Source organism: Macaca thibetana, chromosome 14, assembly GCF_024542745.1.
Source record: "Macaca thibetana thibetana isolate TM-01 chromosome 14, ASM2454274v1, whole genome shotgun sequence".
Classification (NCBI taxonomy): Eukaryota; Metazoa; Chordata; class Mammalia; order Primates; family Cercopithecidae; genus Macaca; species Macaca thibetana.
The window spans coordinates 63,567,434-63,584,918 of record NC_065591.1 but is presented as its reverse complement, the minus strand read 5'-3'; the positions used below and the strand labels follow the sequence as shown (position 1 = coordinate 63,584,918).

The 17,485-nt window shown below is 43.6% G+C and overlaps 3 protein-coding genes across 6 annotated transcripts in view; 1 reads left to right on the top strand and 2 right to left on the bottom strand.

The window, feature by feature from the left end:
* Positions 1-17,485, top strand: part of NUMA1 (nuclear mitotic apparatus protein 1) — an 82,102-nt gene that overhangs the window by 83 nt on the left and 64,534 nt on the right. The window contains exons 1-2 of one of the 4 annotated variants that reach the window (XM_050756042.1): positions 26-113; positions 11,158-11,221. The gene's annotated coding sequence lies outside the window, so the exon portion shown is untranslated. Of the gene's footprint in view, positions 1-25; positions 114-188; positions 286-10,959; positions 11,222-17,485 lie in introns of those variants that run through there. The other 3 variants (XM_050756039.1, XM_050756043.1, XM_050756038.1) reach the window with 3 other exon arrangements.
* The window catches only part of LOC126935216 (folate receptor alpha), a 181,199-nt gene that overhangs the window by 138,614 nt on the left and 25,100 nt on the right, over positions 1-17,485 (bottom strand). The window lies entirely within an intron of this gene.
* Positions 16,045-16,664, bottom strand: LOC126935241 (60S ribosomal protein L17). The gene has a single exon (XM_050756485.1). It carries the CDS (start codon positions 16,626-16,628, stop codon positions 16,074-16,076), a length of 555 nt encoding a protein of 184 aa, XP_050612442.1. The 5' UTR covers positions 16,629-16,664; the 3' UTR covers positions 16,045-16,073.

The window sequence follows — 17,485 nt, the reverse complement described above, 5'->3', positions numbered from 1 at the left end:
AGTCAACGGCCGACAGAGGCCAATCAGAGGGCCGCGCGAGGGGGCGGGGCCATAGTTTAAACTAATTGTGCGTTCACAACGCTGGCGCGAGCCCAGGACTAAGTGCGATTCGGGTGAGTAGCGAGGCAGAGCGCGAGCGCGCAGCCAGGTAACCGGCGTGGGCCCGCGTTTGGCGTGCGGCCTGGGCACCTGCAGGGGTGCCAGGCCTAAAAGGGGTGCTGGAGAGGCCGCTGCGAGCGGAAGGCCTCCTCCGTAACCGAGTCCAAAAGGGCAGAATCTAGCGGGGTAAGGTTTCTGAGGAGAGGCGCCTGAGGGGGAGGAGCCGGGGGTGCCTTAAAGGGGAGGGTCTGTTTGGGGGCGTGTCTGTGGAATTAAGTCTGAAGGTGACGGGGGTCGGGGGTAGGGCAAGTTCCTTAAAGGCTTGTAAGCGAAGGGTCGGGTCTTGGAAAATCTTCGTCTTTTATCGGTAACAATAGCAGTAGTCAGCATTTTCTGAGCTACACCGTCCACAATGACCTGCCAAATGTTTATCTTTTTAATCTCCTAACCACTTGTTATACTTTAAAGATGGGGAGCCTGAGGTTTGTAATGTTTAGCTTGGCCTGGTTAACGTAGCCAGTGCGAGGTTGGCTCTACTTGGGGTTTTGCGGGTTGGGCATAAATGGGGACGGGGAAGGTGCTGTGTGGGGGCGCGCGTTGTCTTGGACTGGTCAGTGTATTTTGAGCCTCACTTTTCATATATGTAAACAGTGACCTTACCTGCCTTACCTACTTCCTGGGGGTGGTTGCCCTGGTCAAAACAGCTATGTCTTTTTCTTTTTTTTTTTTTTAATAATTTTTTTGTTTCTTTTTGTTTGTTTTTTTCATCCACGGACTCTCACAGATAACATGTTTCATACACGCACCTCGGAGAGTACAAATTTATGACTATAAGTGGGGTGACTGTGTGAAGATTGTGGGTGGGCGGGAGCCCACTGGGTTAATGCTGCCGCCTATGGGTACTCTCTTTTGCTTACCTCTGAGTTAGCGCTTGTCATCTGTTAGTTTTTTTTGTTTTGTTTTGTTTTGTTTTTTGAGACGGAGTCTCACCCTGTCGCCCAGGCTGGAGTGCAGTGGCACGATCTCGGCTCACTGCAAGATATGCCTCCCGGGTTCAAGCAGTTCCCTTAGCCTCCCAAGTAGCTGGGATTACAGGCGCCCGCCACCACGCCCGACCAATTTTTGTATTGTTAATAGAGACGGGATTCCACCGTCTTGGCCAGGCTGGTCTTGAACTCCTGACGTCGTTGTCCACCCGCCTCGGCCTCCCAAAGTGCTTGAATTACAGGCGTGAGCCACCAGGCCCGGCCTGTCATCTCGTATTTTAAGAGTCTATGCGAGTTTGTCTGCCCTTCTAGATAATGAGAGACTTTTTCGTCACTGCATCCTAATGGCCAGGCAGGATTTGCGACATGTAATGGGAATAAATGTATGCTTTGGAATAATTTCTTGGGCTGAAAGGGCACAGGAACTTCGCTTTCCCGTTTTCATTTAGTGGCATTTGAACCTCAGTATTCAGCTGTCCTCTTTTCTGGAATGGCACTCCCTCTTGAAAACGTGATGATATTTTCTTGCTTTAATACATAGTTCCCTCTCTCTAGTATCTGTTGCCTGGTTCTATGTTTCCAAACTTCTGGGTTGTCTGGTCGTTAAAGCTTTAATGGCGAGGGAGTTGGGCCTCTCTTTACTGCTGTGAATATATGAGAATCTGGGGCGAACGTGAGGATCATGTAAGGTGCTTTCTGTCAGCACAGATGGGTGTATGTTTCTTCTCTCCCTCTTTCTGTGTGATATTTTCTTCTTTAGAGGAAGAACCACATACTTCTTTGTAAAAGCTTCCAAAATACTATTTTCTTAGCCTAAGTTCAAGCAAGGGATGACTAATTGTAATGTCTAAGCTTTTAGTTCAAAGCGAAAAGCTGTACATTCCAAAAGCTTAAAGGTCTTACCTGAAAGCTAATTAAGAAACATAGAATTATTTTTCACATGTGGAACATGGAAGTGGGAAGAATGCCTTGAAATAAGACTGAATTCTAGAACTGTTAGGATGAGGGCATAGCGCTGCTCGGGTAGCTGAACAGAGCTGATCAGCGGCTGTTTGGACAGCTGTGTTTAATTGATAAAACTATGATCAGAAGATATTAGGTTGGTGCAAAAGTAATTGCAGTTGTTACTGTTGAAAGTAATGGCAAAAACCGCAGTTACTTGTGCATTAACCTAATATATGGTGTGGTCATTTAATTCAGTCTCTTACCCAGTGTACACTAAACGTACAAAAGGTGTTGTCCAGACTCAAAGTGAGTACTTTCTAGAATGAGATCATTCCCAAAGTCAATCCATCTCTATGTTGAACAATTTTAATTAATAATTATTATTTTGTAGCTGGGCATGGTGGCTTGCCCTGTCATCCCAACTACTCTGGAGGCTGAGGCAGGAGGATTGCTTGAGCCTAGGAGTTCTTAGCTAGCCTGGGCAACATAGTGAGACCCCAACTCAGTTAAAATATGTATATTGTTTTGTATTGTTAGTGATTATTTTGTTTTACCCATGTATGTCTGCTGTTGGCTTTTTCACCGTTCTTCCCTGCATTTTATTCCTTCCTTTTTTAATGCATAGATATATACATCCCCCAGATGTTTGCTTCAGTGGGAATCTGTTAGTGGTAAACACTGTCTGCATTTAAAAAATCTTTATTTCACTTTCAGTCCTTTTTCGAGATGGAGTCTCGCTCTGTCGCCCAGGCTGGAGTGCAGTGGCGTGATCTCAGCTCACTGCAAGCTCCGCCTCCCGGGTTCACCCCATTCTCCTGCCCAGCTCACTTTCAGTCTGGATTGGTAGTTTAGCTGGGTACTAGGCTTCCAATTATTGCCTCTTAGCACTTTGAAAGTGTTTTTTCAACCGGGCGCGGTGGCTCACGCCGGTAATCCCAGCATTTTGGGAGGCCAGGGGGGTGGATCACAAGGTCAGGAGATCAAGACCATCCTGGCTAACATGGTGAAACCCCGTCTCTACTAAAAATACAAAAAAATTAGCCGGGCGTGGTGGCGATCGCCTGTAGTCCCAGCTACTTGGGAGGCTGAGGCAGGAGAATGACGTGAACCTGGGAGGCGGAGCTTGCAGTGAGCTGAGATCACGCCACTGCACTCCAGCCTGGGCGACAGAGCGAGAATCCACCTCAAAAAAAAATAAATAAAAAACTGAAACTGTTTTTTCATTGAAATTCTGGCTTTTTGTTGTTACTCCTGAGAACTATGCTTACAGATTAACTTATTTAATTGTAGGTAACTGTCTTTCTTTCTGGTTGTTTTTAAGATCCTCTTTGCTATCATTTGTGTTCTGTACTTCCATTACATGGTGTGAATTTAATTTTCTTAAATCACTATATACTGGGGGCATATAGTAATTCCTTAATCTGAAATTTCATATATTTTCACTAATTGTGTAAAAATTCCCAATCATTACCTCTTTACCTCTCTCAGATCTCATGCTTAACTTATGTTGAACTTCCTCATTCTGTTGTCCACATCTTATTCCTTCTTTCATAATTTCCATTTCTATTTTTCTGTGTTAACTTGTGGATAATTTCCTTATATCTATCTTCTAGTTTACTAGTTAACTCTTCAGCTAGGTTTGATTTGTTTTTTGAATTCTTATTTTTATTAGCTAACTTTTTCATTTATTGGAAGTGCTCTTTGATTCATTTTCAAATCTGCTTGTTTTTCATGATCTTGTTTTTGTCTCATGTTTTCAATTTTGTGTCTGTAATAATTTTAAAGAAAGTTGAGTTTTGGCAGATGTCTACACCTGTAAACAGAAGCCATAATTGAGATACAGAGGATTTCTCTCACCCCCAAAAGATTTCTCATGCTTTTTTTTTTTTTTTTTTTTTTTTCTTTGAGACGGATTCTCGCTCTGTCGCCCAGGCTGGAGTGCAGTGGCCGGATCTCAGCTCACTGCAAGCTCCGCCTCCCGGGTTTACGCCATTCTCCTGCCTCAGCCTCCCGAGTAGCTGGTACTACAGGCGCCCGCCACCTCGCCCGGCTAGTTTTTGTTTGTTTTTTTTTTTTTTTTTTTTTTTTTTAGTAGAGACGGGGTTTCACCTTGTTCGCCAGGATGGTCTTGATCTCCTGACCTCGTGATCCACCCGTCTCGGCCTCCCAAAGTGCTGGGATTACAGGCTTGAGCCACCGCGCCCGGACTTTTTTTTTTTTTTTTTAAAGATGGAGTTTTGTTCTTGTTCCCCAGGCTGGAGTGCAGTGGTGCAATCTCAGCTCCCTGCAACCTCTGCTTCCCAGGTTCAAGCGATTCTCCTGCCTCAGTCTCCTGAGTAGCTGGGATTACAGGCATGTGCCATCATGCCCACCTAATTCTGTATTTTTAGTAGCTACGGGGTTTCACTATGTTGGTCATGCTGGTCTTGAACTCCCAACCTCAGGTAATCCGCCCTCCTCAGCCTCCCAAAGTGCTGGGATTACAGGCATGAGCCACTGCGTCTGTCTCTGATACTTCTTTACAGTCCATTTTTCCTTTCACTCTGATACCAGGAACCACTGATTGATTGTTTGTTCGTTTGTTTTTCACTACAGATTAATTTCTGCTTTCTAGAATTTTATTTTATTTTATTTTATTTTTTGAGATAGGATCTGTCTGGCTTTGTTGCTCAGGCTGGAGTGCAGTTGCAGGATCTTGGCTTACTGCAACCTCTGCCTCCTGGGCTCAAGCAATCCGCCCACCTCAGCCTACCAAGTAGCTGGGACTACAGGTGCACACCACCATACCCAGCAAATTTTTATATTTTTTGTAGAGACAGGGTTTTGCCATGTTGCCCAGGCTGGTCTCAAACTCCTGGGCTCGAGCAATCAACCCACCTCAGCCTCCCAGTGTGCTGGGATTACTGGCATGAACTACTTCACCCAGCCTGTTTTGAATTCCTAGAAGGTTTTTCCCTCCTATCTCACTAAGTGAGCAAGGCAAGCTTTTTTATTTCTCTCTGGACAGATTTTTTTTTTCCTAGTTTATTATCTTAGTATAAATTTAAGAGTCTTGCCTCTGCACAGGGATCTCAGTGCCTTTTGTGGACTCAAAATCTGTCTTCTGAACCTATGAGGGTGTTATAAATTCCATACACTGCTAGGACAGCTATGTCATCAGCTCACTCAATCCTCCTCACTAATTCTTTGTTTTTGGTTCCTGGGGATTTTTCTTACTTTCTTGAGAGCTCAGTTTATCTATATGTCAGTTCAGATCCAATCAGCAAAACAGAAACCACACAATAGAGTGAAATTCATAAAGGAGATTGGTTTAAAGCCTTGGTGGAGGGCTGAAAAAGCAAAAAGGGAATATTAAAGTAACTTCGATATAATAACTGCATAAAGAAGTTTTCTCATCCAGGACTGAAAAACAGGGAGGAAGGCTGGGGTTACCAGAACCTAGAAGTCTAGAGGGATCTGGAGGAGCTGCACCCAGATTCTCTGGAGAGAGGGTGTTGCCTGGTGCTGCTGGTTTCTCAGGCCCTCATAGGAGGAACCTGGAGGAGCTGGCTTCTGTTGAGCCTTACTTAGCTGATGCTGGTGCCTTTGAGGGGCAGGAGGCTGGTTTTGGGAGGTTAGAAAGCAACTGGGAAGAACCAACTTCTGTTGTCAAGAAACATTAGGCTACAGGAAGGAGGAAGTCTCTTGTAGCCTTCTCTTGTCTTCTGTTTTCCCTTTATCACTCCCTGTTGACAGGGAGCCCGCTGGCAAATGCGAAATGGGGTTTAGTGGAGTCCAGGCCCCAGCATCACAAAGCGGAGCATAACGGTAGATTTGGAGCTGAGAGACAATACCTTAATAGCTGGCACAGTCTAAAAGGATGTTTATTATATTTTTCTGAGCACTTCCAGGCATATTTAATAGGAAGGTGTTCAGGTTATCTGGTCTGTTTTTTGTATTGTTTATTATTTTTATTTTATTTATTTGTTTATTTTGAGATGGAGTCTCACTCTTGTCACCCAGGCTGGAGTGCAGTGGTACAGTCTTGGCTCATTACAACCTCTGCCTCCCGGGCTTAAGCGATTCTCCTGCCTCAGCCTCCTGAGTAGCTGGGATTAAAGGCACGTGCCACCACAACTGGCTAATTTTTGTATTTTTAGTTGAGACAGGGTTTGACCATGTTGCCCACGCTGGTCTTGAACTCCTGACCTCAGGTGATCCACCCACCTCGGCCTCCCAAAGTGCTGGGATTACCGGCGTGAGCCACTGCACCCAGCCTGCTTGTTATTTTGAGACAGGGTCTTGCTCTGTCACTGGCTGGAGTGCAGTGGCGTCATCATAGCTCACTGCAGCCTCAATCTCCTGGACTCAAGCTATCCTCCCACCTCAGCCTCCTGAGTAGCTGGAACTACAGGTGCACGCCACTGTGCCTGGCAACTCTTTATTTTTAGTAGAGACGAGGTCTTGCTATGTTGCCCAGGCTGGTCTCAAACTCTTGAGCTCAAGCAGTTCTCTCAAAGTGCTGGGATTACAAGCATGAACCACCACACCCAGCCTGATCTGTTCTATCAACAGTTAGTAATAGCAATAGGTGACTTTTTTTTTTCTCCAGTATATGCTGTGAACTAGGCACTGTTCAAAGTACTTTACAGAAACTACTTCTTTTTATTTTTTTTGAGATGGACCCTCGCTCTATTGCCCAGACTGGAGTACAGTGGTGCAATCTCTGCTCACTGCAACTTCTGCCTCCCAGGTTCGAGTGATTCTCCTGCCTCAGCCTCCTGAGTAGCTGGGATTACAGGCGCACACCACTACTGCCTGGTTAATTTTTGGGGATTTTTTTTTTTTGAGACGGAGTCTCGCTCTGTCACCCAGGCTGGAGTGCAGTGGCCGGATCTCAGCTCACTGCAAGCTCCGCCTCCCGGGTTCACGCCATTCTCCTGCCTCAGCCTCCCGAGTAGCTGGGACTACAGGCGCCTGCCACCTCGCCCGGCTAAGTTTTTGTATTTTTAGTAGAGACGGGGTTTCACTGTGTTAGCCAGGATGGTCTCGATCTCCTGACCTCGTGATCCGCCCGTCTCGGCCTCCCAAAGTGCTGGGATTACAGGCTTGAGCCACCGCGCCCGGCCTAATTTTTGGGTTTTTTTTTGTGTTTTGAGACGGAGTTTCACTCCTGGTGCCCAGGCTGGAGTGCAATGGCGCAATCTCGGCTCACCGCAACCTCTGTCTCCCAGGTTCAAGTGATTCTTCTGCCTCATCCTCCTGAGTAGCTGTGATTACAGGCATGTGCCACCAAGCCCAGCTATTTTTTTTTTTTTTTTTTTTTTTTTTGTATTTTTAGTAGAGATGGTGGTTCTTCATGTTGGTCAGGCTGGTCTCGAACTCCCAACCTCAGGTGATCCACCCGCCTTGGCCTCCCAAAGTGCTGGGATTACAGGCGTGAGCCACTGTGTCTGGCCCAATTTTTGTATTTTTAGTAGAGACAGGGTTTCACCATGTTGGCCAGTCTGGTCTTGAACTCCTGACCTCAAGTGATCCACCTGCCTCAGCCTCCCAAAGTGCTGGGGTTACAGGTGTGAGCCACTGCGTCTGGCCAAAGGCAGCCTTTTTATAGCAGTTTGAACTTCTGTACCAGTCTCTACTATTCTATGATTGTTGATTTGGTTTTCTTATTCTAAATACAGGACTTTATACTTAATTCTGTTACATTATTTCTTATTTTTTGGTAACATCAGACCTATTGAGATCTTCTTGCCTGGTTAAATCTAAAAACATTGTATTGTCTATGATTCACAGTTTAATTCCAAAGCTTGACAAGCAGGCCTTCTAGGTTTTCATTCTAAGTCTTTGGTAAAAAGGCTAAACCTGATAGGTTTGAGAAGCAAATTCCATGTCACAGCACTATACATTTTACTCCAGTTAATAGAGGTTTTAGGGGAATGGTTTTGACTATTCCTCTGGAAAATTGGGGGAGAAGCTGTCTGGAAGGCCAGTATCTTGGGTCTCATTGAGGGGAGGAGAGAACCAAGGTAAAGGGTTGACCATTAGATAATCAGTTGCCCTAATAAGGGGCCATTTGGCAAAAGTAAAAATGATGTATCTGATGGCTGTAGAAGGGAGAGAAGGCATTATTGCATAGCATGATCCTGGGTTGAGGCCTCTTTTGGCAGCTGTGTCGCCTGCTCTTTCTGTCCTATTGAAGGGCCAGTTTCTTTGAAGTCTGCACAGGAAATGCCAGTGATTCAGCCTTGCAGATTTCTTCTGCTTTATTGCAGCTGAGAACTGGTTTATCTGGTGAGAAGGAAAGACTGCATGTATTTCAGGCATGTTTATTTGATACTTGAGTGCCTTCCTGTGACTGGCCAGAGACACTTGTTTTGCATGTTGTCAAATTTTTGGTACCCGGTGGCAAGGTGAATGCAATGTGACCTCAACACTTGGTCCTCTGAGGTCACATTGTATCCACCTTACCACTGGGTACCAACGTGTGGGCAGCAACTGCATTCAGCCCTGTAAGTGGGCATTTGTTCAGTGCCTGTACTTCTGTGATGGCCTCAATGAGAAGTGAGGTAATTGCCTGCTTTTCTAGATTTCCTGTGGTGAGACAATGTGAGTTTTGGAGAAACCTCTTATTCCCTAAGAATTTCCTGCTATACACCTCATGAGCTGCAGCAAAGTGGACTCTGTCTGATTGCTGACCTCCAAATGCCCAGTTTTCTTAGGTAGTGAGCAGATACCTAATGTAATGAGTGCCTATTATATCTGTCACAGATCTGAGTATATAAAAAAGTATATAATACAGGATTTCCCTCCTTACTAAATTTTTTTAGTTTGAAAATTTTCAAACCTATAGATATTTTGCAAAATAATATAACAAATACTTATATACTTTTCATTTAGCTTCCCTATTAACATTTTGCCAAATTTGCTCTCTATTTATCCTTTTCTGAATCTTTTTGACTGTTAGATGTAAATATCATATTATTTAATCCTTATTTCAACATTTCATAAGAAAAAAAGTATTTCATAAGAAAAAAAAGTATTTCATAAGAAAAAGGTATCTTCCTGTATAACTACAGTACTGTTAACACTCAGGAAACTTAACATTGATTCAGTGCATCCAATGTATAGTACTTGTTCAGATTTCTTGTATTTTCCCAATGATGTTTTTTATTGAGTTTTTTAAAATTCAAGATTCACTGAAGGATCACGCGTGTATTTATGCACTTAGTTGTAATGACTGTGATGTCTTTAGTCTGCTTTAACTTTGAACAGTTCTTTTTTAATCTGAATGCCTTTTTATCTTTCGTAGCATTTGTTTGATTGTTTCTTCTGGATTAAGATTCAGGTTAGGCGTTTTTGGTAGAAGAACTATATAGTTTAATACAATAGTTTGATTGATGAGGCTGACACTAAAATACATAGAAGCAGTATCTGATTTTGTAAGACAGTATATAAGTTAGCACTTATTTGTGCTATCTAATCTATAAACCCTGTAGGAATTTACAGAAGAAGGAATTCAGTAGGACTTGGAATAACTAAGAATGAAATACTTTGGCAGAAAGATGGGGTTTGGAAGATGGACAGAATTGGAGGCAGTTGGGATATGGTTAGATAAGCTGTGATTTGGGCTTTCCATCCTACTATTAAGGTTGTGTATCATGAAAAGTGACTTTGAGGGTTCTGTATCTTCCATGGTGTTTGTACTGCTAGAAGCCTAATAGTATAGAGCTCTTGCTTTGGCATCAGACAGGTCTAGAGACTGTGCCCAGCATTTTGCTAGTTACCTAACCTTGGAGAAGTTTCCTCATTTGCAAGATAAAGTATTAATAACTATTTAAAAGGTTACTGTGGCCAGGCGCGGTGGCTCAAGCCTGTAATCCCAGCACTTTGGGAGGCTGAGACGGGCGGATCACGAGGTCAGGAGATCGAGACCATCCTGGCTAACACGGTGAAACCCCGTCTCTACTAAAAAATACAAAAAAACTAGCTGGGCGAGGTGGTGGGCGCCTGTAGTCCCAGCTACTCGGGAGGCTGAGGCCGGAGAATGGCGTAAACCTGGGAGACGGAGCTTGCAGTGAGCTGAGATCTGGCCACTGCACTGCAGCCTGGGCAACAGAGCGAGACTCCATCTCAAAAAAAAGGTTACTGTGATGCTCACAATGAGATACCACATAAATATTTGAATTAAAATATTTGAATGCCTTTACGGGAGTGCAACGTTTCCTAGATCTGCCGTGTGCCCCGCTGGATCATTTTGTTTTGTTTTGTTTTGTTTTGTTTTGTTTGGATACAGGGTTTCGCTCCTTTGCCCAGGCTGGAATCCAGTGGTGCAGTCTCAGCTCACTGCAACCTCCCAAGTAGGTAGAACCCAGGCACAATCCACCACACCCGGCTAAATTTTTGTGTTTTTGTAGAGACGGAGTTTTTCTATGTCGCCCAGGCTGGTCCCGAACTCCTGAGCTCAAGTGAGCCGCCCACCTTAGCCTCCCAAAGTGCTGGGATTACCGCTGTCAGCCACTGCACCTTGCCTGGATCATTTGTTTCTGTTAGTTGCCTGACCCCTGACGACGTTTGAATTTACCACTCCTGGATAATTGAAGGCAGGGAAATGAGAAAAGGCTTGGCTCACGCAGAGAGAAGTGGGAAGATTGGCTTGATCAATTCAGAGTGTATTCTGTAGAATAGTGGGAAATAAGGTTGAATAAATGACTTGAGGCCATATAATGGAGGATTTGGAAAGTTAAGCCAAAGAATTTAGATAAGATGCTTTAGGGAGAAGAAAACTGTGGAAGATTTTTTAGCAGGAGGAGAGACACTTGAAAATGAGAGTGGTGTGGGGCCTCCTGAGGAAGCAGCTTTCTGACTTAGAGACTGAAATCCTAAGAGGGCAGGGCCTTCACAGTGCTGACCAAGTGTGGGTGTGGCTTGGCAGTCTTGCCACGGAAGGCCAGAATTTCTGCCCCAGTGACTCTTCCTGCTCTGCCACTGACTCACCCCATTGACCTGGCCTGCATGGCTTCCCTTCGGCTTGCTGTCCGATCCACAGAATACTGGGGTTGCCCAGGATACCGTGAGGCTGAGCTGACCAAGAGTGGGTGGGTTAGGGGAATGAATAATCATTCCTGTCCCTTTGCCCCTTCCCTAGGTGGAAACAAAGCCAGACTGCCGGGGATCACCCTGTTCTAGTGTGTGGAGGCTTCTACCAGGAGGTAAGTCAAAATGGTTCCTGCCCTCTACTTTTTCATAGGTCAGATTTGTCCTGAGCAGGAGCTCTACTATTTACTTTTTCCCTGACTCAGGTTCTTCAAAATGACTGTCTTTGAATTATTTGAGGCAAATAGGTGACTGTAGGAGGAGAGCAGAGAGGTTTAATAAAGATATTTTTCTAACTGTGGTAGGGTGGTGTCCAGAGGTTTTCTCTGGACCTTGCTCTGAGGTAGATTGCCCAGAACTCTTGTGAGCCAGACACTAAACATTGGCCATTGAGGCCACTACAGAGAAGTCCTGTTCTTTAAGCCATTATTTCTCCACTACTGGGTTTCAGAACCATTCTTGGTGTGCTTTAGTGTCCCAAGTTATTTATGTCCCTTTTGATCAGGGGAATGAAGGAAGTGAGAAGCAGGGGAGGAGGAGCTGTATGCATATGTATGTATGGGTGCATTATGCTGGGAGTTCGGGTGTCTGGGTTTCTCGTCCTGACTGTTGCTAACCAGATGTGTGACCAGGGACAAATTGCATAACGTCAATGGACTGAACTTTTCTCATATGTATAAAGGGACAGTTTGGATTATATGATCTTGAAGATTTCTTCCAGGGCCGAAATTTATCATTATATAATGTGTAATTATAAAGTAATGTAATAACTGAACAAATGTGACAGATATTGTACATGTCTTGCCCCCTTGATTGTAATTATGGGGCAATTACAATGTTTATAAGTTTGACCCCTTCAAAGTAATTGTGTTCTCAGCCTTTAGATTTCCTTTGGTGAAGGCCGGGCGCGGTGGCTCAAGCCTGTAATCCCAGCACTTTGGGAGGCCGAGACGGGCGGATCACGAGGTCAGGAGATCGAGACCATCCTGGTTAACACGGTGAAACCCCGTCTCTACTAAAAATACAAAAAACTAGCCGGCCGAGGTGGCGGACGCCTGTAGTCCCAGCTACTCGGGAGGCGGAGGCAGGAGAATGGCGTGAACCCGGGAGGCGGAGCTTGCAGTGAGCTGAGATCCGGCCACTGCACTCCAGCCTGGGTGACAGCGCGAGACTCCGTCTCAAAAAAAAAAAAAAAGATTTCCTTTGGTGATGGTGTCATTGCCTCAGATTACCTCTGAGCCAATCTTTGAGTATGCTCAGAGGTAGCAAATCTTTACTCTTAGCTTGGTGGATTCAGTTTTTAGAAACAGCCAGAAGATGCCGTGAGCCAAAAAGTCATGCAAGGCCATACCTTTTTTGGTGAAGAATGAGGTGTGACTATAAAACAGTAACACCAAATTTTTCTGTTTGTCTCACATGGAGTAGACTTTAAAAGCAGCTCCCAAAGAAGTGTTTTGTTAGAATAAGTAAATAACTTCCTAAGGAGAGTATTTTGATTGCAGTTTTCATTTGATTTAATAAGATTAGAAATGTCTGCTGGAAAACAAGTCACTTTCCTTTATAGTGACTGTGCCTATGCTTGCTTATACATTGGGGTGACTAGATAGTGGAGAAAACTGGCCTTTCTTTTTTTTTTTTGTAGACAGGGTCTCTGTCACCCAGGCTGGAGTGCAATGGCAGGATCTCGGCTCACTGCAACCTCTACCTCTCGGGTTCAAGCGGTTCTCCTGCCTCAGCCTCCCTAGTAGCTGTGATTACAGGCATGTGCCACCATGCCCAGCTAATTTTTTGTATTTTTAGTAGAGACAGGGTTTCACCATGTTGGCCAGGCTGGTCTTAAACTCCTGACCTCAAGTGATCCACCCGCCTTGGCCTCCCAAAGTGCTAGGATTACAGGCGTGAGCCACCGCGCCCTGCCAAAAACTGGTCTTTCTCCTGGTACTTTTCCCAAATCACAAGTGTGTTGAGGGCTGAAAAGAGTTGAAACATGTTGCTCTATAGGAAACTGCAGCTGAGGAGCCGTTGCAGTCCCATCTCCAGAAGACCCACAGAAAGAGTTGGAAGAGTTCTTCAGGCTATGGCAGCCACTGCCCACCAGCACACCCAAATCAATCAAGATGAGTCCCAGGTGGTGAGGCTGAAGCAGATGGTTTGGTAGCTCCAGTCTGTTTTAGGGAGAAATGATGTATTAAATCACTACCTTGATTTGTTTTTTGTTGTTAGCCGTTGTGGGTTTGAAAAAAGGTAGGCAGGAAGATGGTGAAGGGGTCAAGCATAGGGGCTGTTACCTTGAATATATGCAAATTAAGCTGATTATATTATAGTGCCCTGTAATCTGTTCCTGGAAATGGTGGTCTTGAAAACTGATCAGTAAAATGAGGTATTAGACAGCCTGTTCAAAAGATTCTGTCACTAAGTTACTGTATAATCATTTGCAGTTCTCTTTCTTTCTTTAAACATTGTTTTCCTCATTTTTATATTGGAAAAGTTAAGAGATGCTAAAAGTTCTAGATCTGAAAATTGGATAAGCCTAAGGAGGTCTGAGGTAGGGAAATGTCTATTCTAAGCTGTTTGACTACTGGACTTGGGGTAGGAGTGGAATTTCCTTTTTACTTCCTAAATTATAGTTACTTTACTCTCTACTTAGAGTCACAGCTGGATGATCAAACATTAAGTAGCTATTTAATGAGAAGCAGGCACTGGAAGATTGCTCCTGAAAAACAATCACAGGACATGTTAGTCCTGAGAGAAGTCATTCCTTGGTAGGACTTATTGTTTGAAGGAGGTGGGGGTGAATTTCATCAAAATGGACAGTGTAAATATTGTGATTCAGACAATTGTGAGACTTTGTTTCCTGCTGTTACTAATTTCAAGCCTTTCTTTAAAGGGATTCTCCTCATGATTGGTACAGTGGGATTCATTTAGAGAAAGAGCCTTGTGTACCAGAATTAGAAGTTAATGCCCAAGAGCAGAGCCAATTGCTGGAGGACAAAGTGGCCTAATCAGTTGCTTTTCAATACTTAGATCCTACAGGTGACCCCAAAGATAAAATAGGCTACTTTGTAGCCCAGATCTTCCAGCCTAGTGCCTAGCAAGCTCACTAAGGAGAGGAGGTGACCTGTAGAATCCATACCTCTTAATCTTCCTATTTCTCTTCTTTTCCCTCAGTGCCCTTTAGTTTTAATTAGGATTGTGTAAACGTAGTCATCTTGCCAGTCCTCATAAAGTGGCAAGCCCTTGACATTTTCTGCTGGTCACTCATGCTACATATATAACTTGCAATTAGAGGGACTAGCTTCTTTGACAATTTGCCATCCATGGCTGTACCACTGAAAGAATTCAGATTAGGGCCAATTGGCTGTCATTTACTCAGGCAGCATATTTAGTACCTACTGTGTGCAAGCAGTGTGCAAGAGTAGAAATGATTTTATTTTATTTTATTTTTTTTTGAGACGGAGTCTCGTTCTGTCGCCCAGGCTGGAGTGCAGTGGCGCGATCTCGGCTCACTGCAAGCTCCGCCTCCCGGGTTCACGCCATTCTCCTGCCTCAGCCTACCGAGTAGCTGGGACTACAGGCGCCCGCCACCTCGCCTGGCTAGTTTTTTTTTTTTTTTTTTTTTTTGGTATTTTTTAGTAGAGACGGGGTTTCACCGTGTTAGCCAGGATGGTCTCGATCTCCTGACCTGGTGATCCGCCCGTCTCAGCCTCCCAAAGTGCTGGGATTACAGGCTTGAGCCACCACGCCTGGCCTTAGAAATGATTTTAAAATGGTTTCTGCCCTCCAGGAGTTTAGTAAAATGAAACAAGTATTACAGCTAGCATCCACCCAGGGAGGATTGTAATTAAGTTTGCAGAGGAACAAGCAATATGGGAGCATGTAGAGGAAAGAACAATTGTTCCTGATTGTGGGAGCGATAAGGAGAGTTTCTGAAGGGAGAAGGCATTTTAGCTAGGTTGTAAAGGAATAACAGGAGTTCAGTAGGTTTAGGAGACAGGGCATTTGATGGAGGTCACACCATGGGCAAAGGCACAGAGCTTGGAAAATGCCTGGCGTTTCCACATGGGGAAAATGTGCCTGAGATAGAGGATATTTTAGGGAATGAGGGGAAGATGAGGCTGGGGAGGAAATTTTGAGGGTTGGATCTTAGAGAACCTTAAGTGTCATGCTAAGAGATTTGGATTTTATTCTTCATGGAATTAGCTATTAAGTGTTTTTGATTTACAGACTAACATGACCCAATCTATGTTATTTAAGTCTTGTCTGTTCTTCAGTGTAAAGTCTTAGAGGTTAGGTTGAGAGAAAGTGGTGGTCCTGGTTCTTATAATACAGTATAAAGTTTGTCAGGCGTCTCCTGTTTGGGATCTTGATTCCTCAGTTATATTTACTAAAACAACTCCAAAAGCAAGAAGGCAGGAAGTGGTCAGAGCTGTGTCCCTTTAAACTGAGCTCACTACCCACCAAAGATGATTTTCTTAGGCATATACATTATGAACAGTCTTATTGCTAGTGGATTGCTTACTACTGATAATTCTTTGTGGATAAAATTTCTCACAAGGAGCGGGCTTTTCATTATAGGGCAGAAACCAAAAACATTTTTTGAGCCTGATTGGAAAATAGTATATACTTATTCTAGGACATGTGAAAAACACAGAGAAGTATAAGGAAGAAAACTGAAACCACCCATAATCCCACTATCTGGAGAAAACTACTGTTCTTATTTTAGCATATTTTCTTTTAGTATTTTGTGCTTGCATATTTCTGGTTTTGCAATTTCCAGATCATATATTACCTAAAATTTTATATTCTGCTTTTTTCCCCATTTACCATTTTTTCATTATATAAATTTATATATACGCTTCATAAATATTTGTAATGGCTGCATAATAGTCTATCATATAGGATTTTTATATGCTTTCAGGTTTTTTTTTTTTTTTTGTCTTTTTAATTACATTTATTTTAACGCTGAATTTACTCCCGTGCCATAAGTTTTTGTTTCTTCAGTTTCTTCTGGGATATCTTTTTCTTCTGGGCAACTTCCTCTTCTGGTTTAGGAACAATCTGTTCCTTTTCAGTAAGGATCATCTCAATGTGGCAGGGAGAGCTCATGTATGGGTTAATGCGACCATGAGCTCTGTAGGTTCGTCGGCGCATCTTAGGTGCTTTGTTCACTTGGATGTGCTCGATGACCAGAGAATCTACATCTAAACCCTTAAGTTCAGCATTACTCTCTGCATTTTTAAGCATGTGCAGCAAAAATTCAGCACTCTTCTTGGGCCACCGACCCTGTGTCCAGCCCCACTGCTTGGCCTGGGCACACCTGCCAACTCCACCATTGTAACGTCGGAATGGTACGCACTGTTTCTGTAAAGTGACATCTTTCAGATACTTCGTGGCTTTTCGAATATGCATACCCTTGATGGCCTGGGCAGTTTCACGAGTGTTCTTAAAGTGAACACGAAGATTGGAACCTCTTGATTTGCATGATTTCGTGGGGTTCTCCGGGTCAAGTGAATAGCGAACCATTTTCACAGATTACCTCAGGCCGCTTAGGGAAAGAGGAAGCTCTTTCAGGTTTTTTAAAATAATAATGGAATTTTTTTCAAATCATTTTTGTAATAGATATAACAAGTCCCCAAAAAGTCTTTGCCCTAGTTCTGCCCTGCAGAAGTAACCATTATATATTAATAGTTTTTTGTGTATCTTTACATGAACATTATTATGCATAAGTTTTTGTCTATGTTTTTGGTTTTTTTTATGATACATATCTACAAATACTAGATTAAACAATATGAAACTAATTTTTTCCTAATTGTATATGATGGTGCTATTTAGAAAACATGAAAAATAATGTGTTAAGGGAGAAAGTAAAAGGCACCCATAATTCTACAACTCAAAGAAATGAACACTATTTGGTATACTTCCTTACAAGTATACATACACATATACAAACTCACAAGTATGTGGGGAGAGGGATAGATATGTATATGATATATCTATCTGTCTATAAATATTTATATATATAGTTTTAAAAATGGGGCCATACCATAATAGTTTTATCCTGCCTTCTTTTTTTTTTTTTTTTTTTTTTTTGAGACAGGGTCTCACTCTCTCACCCAGGCTTGAGTGCAGTGGTACGATCACAGCTCGCTGCAGCCTCAACCTCCTGGGCTCAAGTGATCCTCCTACCTCAGCCTCCCAAATAGCTGGGACTACAGGTGCATGCCACTGTGCCTGGCTAATTTTTGTATTTTTTGTAGAGATAGGGTTTCACCATGTTCCCCAGGCTGGTCTTGAACTCCTGAGCCCAAGCAATTCACCTGCCTTGGCCTCCCAAAGGGCTGGGATTACAGGCATGTGCCACTGCACCCAGCCTATATCCT

Coding starts and splice junctions, on each gene's coding strand:
- LOC126935241 (XM_050756485.1), bottom strand. CDS start 16,628: ATGGTTCGCTATTCACTTGACCCGGAGAACCCCACGAAATCATGCAAA.